The 9971-nt window shown below is 32.9% G+C and overlaps 1 protein-coding gene across 1 annotated transcript in view; it reads left to right on the forward strand.

Annotated features, from left to right (window-relative positions):
- Bre1 (E3 ubiquitin-protein ligase Bre1) overlaps positions 1–9971 on the forward strand; it is a 32491-nt gene extending 22520 nt beyond the window's left edge. Inside the window, exons 16-19 of the mRNA XM_089239371.1 lie at positions 2685–2857; positions 5846–6023; positions 6210–6311; positions 7217–9971. Of these exons, the coding sequence (XP_089095497.1) occupies positions 2685–2857; positions 5846–6023; positions 6210–6311; positions 7217–7393 (630 nt within the window). The 3' untranslated portion in view covers positions 7394–9971. The remainder of the gene's footprint in view (positions 1–2684; positions 2858–5845; positions 6024–6209; positions 6312–7216) is intronic.

A 9971-nucleotide genomic window follows, 5' to 3' on the forward strand; every position in this document is an offset into this window, starting at 1 on the left:
ACAGTGTGACATGCGTTCTCTGCCAAGTATCTAAAATGTTGCTATGTGAACCGCATAACTAGGGCGTTACAGTTCTTATTAAATTTTAAGAGATTAACACTAGAACTACCAGAGCAGTCTTCTATTGCAAAAATTCTTGATACTGCTGTAAATATTGTCGTATGAGGGTTTTTAGGGAAATAGGGCCCCAATCTCATGAAAAATATTATGTTCATAGTTTTTTCGAATTTACATTGCATGTTATTCATTGATTTAAAAATTTTGGAATGTAAGTTCTCCATGACAATCAAGTGACACCCCCTCCAACTCAGGGGTTCTGATAAAACAGAACAATTAAGGGTTACTAGGGATACCAGACTTTATATTTATAAGGAATTTAATAAAACTCATGGGTTGGGAGAAGGGGTACATGCATTGCTTCGTATGTTCAGGAATTATTGAGGGCACTCTTCACAAAACAATTTTTGGGAGATCAAGTGACCCAAGGGTATACTATAAGTATCTCTGCAGTATATAGACTACACACTAATGAAATTATTCGTTGAATTACACAATCAATATGCGGTCACACTATACTCAAATACACTTTCATACATTTGATTTGATTTTTTTCAATTCAATTTTATTACATACCTTATTGAAAATAATCTGTATGCTTAGTTTGATGCATATTTTTTGCTCATTGAGCCTTTACAATTTCATCTATACTAGCAGGAGTTGCAAATATTTCGGGCCCTATCTTTTCAGTTTGTTCCAGAAAATGACACAGCGTTTTTATACAGTATTTTTCACTGTTACCTTTTTTCCAATTCCTTTGGAACGTTTTCTGCTGTATTATTGTCATCCAAGTCGGCCATACATTGAACAATAATTTCGGTATCAGTTAAAGTGGTGCAAGTTTGTTGTGAACTGTCCATTTCCACAAAATCGGAAAATGAAATTTCTAGCTTTAAGTGTTTTTAGTAATGCCTTAATGTTCTGAAATTTTATGTTTAACGTTGTTCTGAGATTCATTAAAATTTGAGTGAACTACCAGATGTGATCTGATTCATTACTGAGAAGATGACTGATTCCAAACCCGCAGCATTCTTAAAGCAATTTCGAATTGTCTGTTGGTTGACTTTTTGTCATGCTGAACAAGCCATCCATCCCCGTCAATCATAGCATCAGTCCACTATTGACGAGACCCATCAACACAAAGGGCTGCTTTACTGAATAATCCTTTCTTATGTTTCTTTTTCATCTCCGGAGAAAAACCAGATTTGTGCAAAAAAAAAGGAAATTCAGTGTTTTATTTTTACTATCATTGGGCTAGACCTTCGAGATAGAGTTTTTCGAAAATCATTTTGAGACAGAGGTGAAAATGCATTGATTTAGTACAGTAAACGCAAGGATTTTATTATTTTTCAAGATATGGAATTTTTGAGAAAGAGAGGTTTGACTGTAGTTATATAATGATGTCAAAATAATTGTATTATGTACATGTAAAGATATAGATTATTTGAATGCATTCTACTGTTTTTTAGAAATTTGCCCCTTTTTTTAAACACTATGTATGTTTGCTTACACCTGAAATGTAACGAAGCATAGATGATTCTATACTGTATTTATAGAAGAGAAAAATAAATAATTTTATCTCCTTAAAAATAGCATTCATAGTGTATTTAAAATCTGGGTAAAAACAAAATTTCTAACTGTGGTGAAAATGACCACTCAGTAGTTCCAGTGTTAAATCATAATGGAAGAGGTAAATGGGTAAAATTAAAATTGTTGTGAATTGCTATACAATATAATTTCATACAGTATGAAGTTATATGAAATCAAGATTGTACTGTACTCACAATTTACTTATATTTTCGATATTACTTAGACTTTGAATTTAGTCTTTCAATGTCTTCTGAATCACCCCGTACCTGTACATAATGTTTAAAGCTCTCATCACATGCTGCAGTTGTAGTTGAACCAGTTTATCATGACACAAAACATTCTGTATGCCATTTTACTGCATTAAATGTTAAAAATCAATTTATAAGAAGGACTCCAAATAACCAGAAACTAAGTTAATTGAGGTCCTGCAGTAAATGAAATATGTGGTTTTCTCTAACTTTGAGGAATGAATTTGTGCCGGTCTCCCATTTGAAAGAGTTTCTCTATAGAAAACAGGTAGGCCTTCAACACGATACTTACACAATATGAAAATTCAGGCATCCACCATCTTCATTTCAAAATATGGACAACAGGCAGCAGCATCATCATCAGAACACAAAACATGAATACATTAGCGCCCCACACACGCTCAGAACACACATTCTAGCATGTACCTATTTGTTAGAAATTCCACAGAGGAACCGTACAATCACCATGTATGGTTAAGTAGTAGTATGTGAAATATATACCAATTTGTTAGAATTCCTCCCAGAGGGATGTTTGCAAGGTGCATGTATGGCTTAGAGCAGTAGTAGGCGAAATAAAGAAATCCTCTCTATTTTCTGTGAAAATTGCTGTTGTATGTGATAAAGATCCATTTATTTGGTTTTTTTTTTTAAATTTTATTTTATGTATTAAAATGTTATTGAGAGTTAGGGAAATAATTTTTTTTCTCAAATTTATCATATTATTGTAGTTGGAACATAAGTTTACATTTGATATTTTAAGATTTGCTGAAAATACATTTTTTTACTTAGAGAATCAAGTCAAATCAGATTCACAAACTGTTAAGAGAAGAAAAAGATATGTTGGCGGAACAAGTGCTGACCCTTAAAAATCAAGTGGAAGCTCAGAATCAAGTTGTGAGGAAATTGGAAGAGAAAGAACGGCTTTTGCAGACTAATGTTGCAACAATTGAGAAAGAGCTAAGGTAACGTGGAATATATGTCTAAAGCTATAAATGCTCTCAGTATTTCAACAGTTCGCGAGAGTATAATGTTGAATTTATTATAAATATTTACATTTTTCTGTGATGCAAAGTGGAATAATTGTGCAGGTATTCCCAATTTGAGAAGTTCAAAAACCAAAATCCTTCTGAATCATAGTATTATGGCAACCTAAGCAAATCTTGGATTTATTTGAGTAATACTTGGCAAAAATAGTTCAAATTAATGAGACGATGATAAAACTATCATATTCAAATTCAATGGCATAAGTTAATTTATTTATGATACACTCATGTGCAAAATTAAGAGAATTAGCACATTGTGTTGAATTTCCAATAAACGAATGGACAGATTTTAATGAAATTTGGTACGAATACGCAGTTATATAACAAAGAAAGAAATGTACCATACAAAAGTCATAGTATGCATGCATGATTGTCAGTAAAGCTCATCATTACAGGAATGTCCAAAATTCATGTTGTGAGATCGAACCAAAAATGAGTAATATGAAGGTATGGTCCCCTCTCACAGTCATACACATGAGAGTCGTCGTGAGCATGTCTAGTGCAACTGCAAATTGGACACGAGGCAGTTGAGGAATCCCAGAGGCAATCGGTCCCACTCCTGCAGCAATGTGGTTTTCAGCTCTGGGATGGTGAGATGCAGTTGCCCTTCCAAGATCATCCCAGACATGTTCTATAGGGTTTAAGTCAGGAGGAAATCTGGCTGGCCAATCCATATGCCGAATATTCTCACTTTCCAGATAATCGTGCTGACCAGGTGAGCCTGATGTGGATGAGCATTGTTGCTCATGAACAGGAACCGCAGGCCAACTGCACCCCTGAAAAGCTGAACATAGGGGGCTCTGAGATCTCCTCTCTATACCTCCTATCAGTCAGGGACCCTCTGTCAAACACATGGAGGAGTGTGCGGCCATCCAACATGATGCCTCAAGTAGACATAATGTGCAAATTCTCTTAATTTCGCACACGAGTGTAATTCAAAACAAACGTTCAGTAGAAAGTTTCCCGTATTGTGCATTAAGTTTTGCATTCTATGTAACATTCTGTGAAGTAATAAGAAATTTGAAAAAAAATATCAATCAAAGTATCAAAAAAGACCACTTTTTTTGCAGTATAAATTTTCAGTAACAGTGTGTTCGGATCAGTGGGTTTGAGACTTTTTATTGAGCCCCATTTCCACTGAACTAAACTTTTTTGCAGTCCCTTGGATAATTTGTTTTTCGTTGTCTGAAATGAATGAAATTCATGTATCAACTTCAAAAGTAAAATAAAAAACATGTCTATTGGAAAGTTGTTTTTTAACAAAGAGAATTGTTAAATAAAAATTGACGCTTAGAAAGACAAAGATAATGTCACCTACCACTGAAAAACCTTGGACTTGTTTTGAGAATGGTTGAAGAAAAAAATCAGGGTTATATTTAAAGTGTAGAGTTTTCATTTTATCCTTAACACAAGTTCATGTTGTGCATGCACATTAAACTAGGATATTAGTATTGTTTTCCAACATTATCTCAATGAAATTCAAGTAACTTATTCGCATTAAAAATTTAATTTTGTAAGTAATCTATTTTCAAGGAAGAATAAAATTTAATTTTTTTTGTCTTTATTTTTAATGTTTCCATGGACATATGGGCAAGTCCAGGAAACATACAGGAAAATTTTTTTCTCATGAATTTTATGGTTGATGCGATAAACGGTTCATTGAGTTCATCTTAACTTTTTTTTAAAGTTACATTCCCCTGCTTTAAAAGGGGTGTGTTGGTATATTGTTACTTGAGTTTAATGATTTTTGTTTTTCCTATGTGTGAGAGTGGTGTAAAAACTTCATTTTGCTGGCTTATCCAGTTGTGGAAATAATTCTACCCGACTGGATGCACCAAAATGATTATAAATATAATTTTTTGGATTCTTTTTGTGTGCACAAGCAACAAAATAATGTTTCTTGTGAGTCATAACCAGGATAGTAGCAAGTGTATTCACATTAGCTTCATGCATTCAGTTTAGAGTTATGCAAGCACCTGCTCTTAATAGTTTGTCTTATGAGTCATTATAGTCCGTTTCAGGTTAACTTTGCAGTGCAGAGAAAGGTAGAGAGTGTATTCCTTCGCCGCAAAATATAGTTCCCATATATCGGAGGCTTACGATGATCATTTATGCAGAATATTTCAATTTTTTGAATGATTGAAAATGAATACTGAAAAAATAGTGTTCTGAATCGATCTTTATTGGTTTAAGAATCTTAAAATAGAAAAAAAAATTATCACCATTATGCGCAAAAAAAAGATTTTTCTCAGTGAGATTGGCGAGAATCAGCTATACCTTACCGCGACTGCGCATCGATACATTGGTTGAAAGGCTTTCGTTGTCATAGCAACGTGTGATGCGGTTCCCTCGTAGCTTCCCTTTCACTGCAAAGTTAACCTGAAACGAACTATAGATGGGTGGAAAAACCAGTTTTGCTCATTGATTCCTTTGACCTTTTACCAGCCGAATTAAAGTTTGAATTGATCCCCTCTATTCTTTTTCTGTTATTTCCTATCCCGATCCTTTTTTTTAGAGATATCAACCATAAAATGCATGAAAAAAAATTTTCTTGTATGTTTTCTGGACTTGCTCATGTCTATAGAAACAACATTGAAATCAAAACAAAAAAATTGTTATTCCTCCTTAAAAATTTGTGATTTAAAAAAATTAAATTTATGGCATAAAATGCTAAAATGAATGGAATTTTTGTTTTGTAAATTAAGTGTGGAATCTCAGATGCATTCAGGAAAAAATGTTAATGTAAGAAAAATATTTTTTTGCAATTAATAAAACTGATGTTCCCCAATTGGGAGCATTGGCCGTTAGAAGGTTAATAGTGATTCTTGAATAATATATAAAATAAAATATATAGAGAATTTTTCTAATTCATTTCATATAAATCACCTAAGTATTATCACTTTTTAGTTTAAGACAACAGTCAAGTGAAATGCATAAGAGAAAGACTATAGAAAGTGCACAGTCTGCTGCAGATTTAAAATTACATCTTGAGAAGTACTTGTCGCAATTAAAAGAGGCTCAAACTACACTGGCTGAGAAAACTTGTGCTGTGCAACAGGAAGCCTTCAAGACAAAGCGGCTGCAGGTTAGCTTTTTTCATATGAGAGAGCGGATTTTGAACAAAACATAGGTGATCGTTATGAATTAGAAATGACAGAGTGGATATATGCATGAATTCATTGTGAAGAACACTAATGTCTCTTTCAACAATTCTTATTGTTGAATTATCAAAAATCTTACATGTGGTGTTTTTCTTTTATTGGCATTTTAGGAAGAAATTATTAGTTTAAAAAAGAAATTGGAAAGAAACAAGAAATTCGAGCTTGCTACAACTGCTGATGAGGTCTTGATGGAAGAAATCAGGGAGTATAAAGTGAGTAATTTATTAAAGTATTCACATGACATGAAATTTTTAAAGCGAAACATGCGAACAGATATGCCTAGTACAGAATCTTGATTGTCCGTGTGAGGATTAACAGGGAAGCACAGATTAACCGTGCTACAAAAATTTCAATTTCATGTTCATCTCTTCCGTATTTGTGTTGTTGGTTTTTCTTTTTTCGTTGGTTATGAAGATATTGTGAAGGTTGTGATGAAAACATTTTCATTTTGTAGAACTGGATTTCTTCATTCTTTTACAGCCCTGTCCCCACCCCCCCAATTCTCAGAGCTGAATTCCTATGTCAACATGTTGAAACAGCCGCCTCATTGTCCTGGGGCGATTGGTACTTGAAGATTTACAGTCAATTACAGGAAATGCCGGAAAGTTAGTTGAATTGTATTGCTTTTTTTGCAACCAAAAGATAAGGCACAAGAATGGTTAACTTCGGATGCAATCATGTGACTGCATGGCTCACCGGCTGGACCAGCACTATTTCCTGTTTGTGTCATTCTCGTAGTAAATTTTATAAATGTGCAGAATGGCTGACAGGAAAATGATAACCATGCTTTTTTGGTTATCCATGATCACTTTCCCTGACATTAGCCCAGATATAATCGAGTTTCTGCTGTATTTCTGCCTTCAATGAAATCCTGCATATTAGTAGTGTGGCTATCAATAAGTGCAATTTTTATTAGATTTTTTTGCAAGATAATATGAATACATACAGTAAATAGTCATTTTTAAACTGGTAAAATATACATAAACACTTATTTTTTTCTCTGTTTTGATATTGTAAATCTTTTCTTTTTACTCCCTGCAGTTTGTTATTCTTTTGTGTGGGAATAGCATCTACACTATTGTAATTTGAATAAACATGTGTCTCTTTTTTGTCCTAGGAGCAATTGACTTGCCCATCGTGTAAGGTGAAACGGAAAGATGCAGTGCTGACCAAGTGCTTTCATGTATTTTGCTTTGACTGTCTTAAAACCAGGTATGAAACCAGACAGAGAAAGTGTCCCAAATGTAATGCGAATTTTGGTGCTAATGACTTCCATCGGTTATATTTAGCATAAGGTTCAAATACACATTGTTCTATGAGGAAAAAATGTGTCAGTGTGCAGATATGTTCTCCGTAAGACATGTGAAACATGTCAGTTTTCCTCTACCAGTGACATGCTTTTTGTTATCGGAGATGAAAAATGTTTTTTTCCTTCCTTTTGGAGAAAATTTTTTATTTTTTAATATGTTGTCAGCTTCAACTTGTTTCCGTGGTTTATCAATATTTTTAATTGTTCTGAAATGTGTGTGCGTGTATGTGTGTGTTATGTAATATTTATTGTTTTCATTATTTATGAATCAGATTTGCAAAAAAGAAATTATTGCTAGCAATAGATACCTTGCTATATCATATTTGCCATTGTGCTACATATCCAGTCTTTATTGAAATAGAATTCTGTAAATTACTTGGAATGGGTTTTTTTACTTCCAATTTTTGATGAATCAATTTAGGAATGGTATTAATTCAAGTTAGAAATGCATATCGATGTGATACACTAGTATTCGGGATACAGGATACCTTTTTAAGCTAAGAAATCATGATGTCATAATTGCTTTTATCATTATAAAAAATTCTATGCATAATATATTTATATCCATATATTAAAATTATTTATAATTGAAGATATTTATATGGGTCATGTCCAATATCTGAACACTTCGTATCCACTCCAAGTAATGCTCAGACTTCTGGCGTTACAGTAACCTTTAGAAAAAAAGGTTTCTTTTTGTGGATCAATTCTCAGTCTACATATCTCATGCTATGCTTTGTCCTTGAGTGATTTGCTGAGTTCTCACATTATATGGTTAGAATTATAGGTCATGAGACATGAGACAAGCAATGAATAAGCTGCTCATCAAGACCTATTTTGTTTTGGTATGTTAAAGAGACTCGCACCATGCCTTCTGAACAAATACTCTATGGTGAAAAGACTTTTGCTGATGTCATAACCAGTTTGTGCATGGGCAGCAAAAGCCAGACTTTTTGTTTTTTACCCCTAAAAGAATCGAAGCACTTGTAGTTGGGGAGGAGGCAACTTTACACTAATGTATATAATTTAATGATCCTCACGTAGAGGTCTTATGATTCATGATAGCACGAGAACGCATGACTTGAATCCAGATTCATAGCTATTGAACCATTTCATATAAAGTATTTTTTACTCTATGCTGATCTGAAATTTGCTTGTTTCAGTTGTCAAACTAGTGCTTGGTATTTGTTCATTACAGCAAGATCATGCTTGTCTTAGAGATGAGAAAAAATATTTTATGGTGTTAAATATATTTTTATAGAATAATATTTTAAATTGGTGTAATTTTGTGCAATACCTGGGCGGTGTTGCATGATTATTATTCATCATGAGATCTTGCTTTTCACTTGTATTCACTGAAAAAAAAAGGTGTTTAATGGAAATCAAAAATAAGGTTGAGGCAAATTACAGCTGGTCAGGAGGAATGCATTTATGAACATTTTCCCCCTCTACTTGTTATAATTATGTGTTACATTTTACTGAAACTTCATCAATCAGCTGTGACTGTAAAACAAAAAAAATCTTCATATAAAGTTGATACAAGGTATATCGAATCATGTACTTTCGAACCAGTTTAATTTTTTTTCTGAAGTTCTTTTAAATGATTTTTACCAAATTTCTGAGTAATATTACTTTGTTTCAAGAAAGAAGAATGGAAATAATGTCTATTACTTTATGACAGTATCATACTCCTTATTTCAATTAGTATTGGGGAAATAAAAATAACTGGAGTTTTATTAGTGTGTTGTTAAAATGTCACTTTATAGCAAGTAATGGTAACATGCTATCGTTACTTCAAACACCAGGGCAAATAAATCTTATGTTTGAGTTTTTTTGGCACATATGTTTATACTGTGGTAGTTGCATCTTTGAATTTCACCCTTTCAGTCTCAGGATTGATTTTGAAATCTCAATATTTTTTACTGGGAATTCAATTATGAAATTAGCTCCTGTTGATCAAACATGGTCGTATTCATATTTTTTTTCAGCTTTTTTTTTGGAGGGGGGGAGGGTCTTGACCACAAATGACATGATCATTGACTTGACTTATAAACTAGCAAAATACAGTGAAACCTGTGTGTAACGATACTGTCTATAACGATAAATCAGCCTATAATGATATTCTCTTTGGTCCCGACCGAATTCCTATTCAAATTGCTCAAACTGTCTACAATAATAACCCGTTTATAAAATGTGTTTTCAAAGCCCCCCTACAGTATTGTTATAGACAGGTTTTATAGTATTTATTTTAGTTATGTGTACTATAATAATTTGTAGCTTTCTATGATTTTGCAGATGTCTTTATTATTTTATGTGGAAAAAGTATTGTGAAAAAATATATTTGTTCTCTGTACCCAATAATGCAATAATAGAAGAGAGCATGACTATTTATCAGAAAGGTTTTATTGAGCAGAATTTTGAAAAGGAATGAATTTGACTGTGATGTTTGCCAAACATCAGTGTAATTATGATAGAAAGTTGATAGGATTTGCAAGGAAGATTATTTAAAAAAAATTTTTACCTTTTTGAGAAAAAACCAAACTTATAAATTATGTGAAGAATT

The sequence above is a fragment of the Pholcus phalangioides genome, unplaced genomic scaffold (assembly GCF_987345545.1).
Source record: "Pholcus phalangioides strain wild (caught in Gottingen) unplaced genomic scaffold, Ppha-v1.0 ptg000001l_1, whole genome shotgun sequence".
NCBI classification, from domain to species: Eukaryota; Metazoa; Arthropoda; class Arachnida; order Araneae; family Pholcidae; genus Pholcus; species Pholcus phalangioides.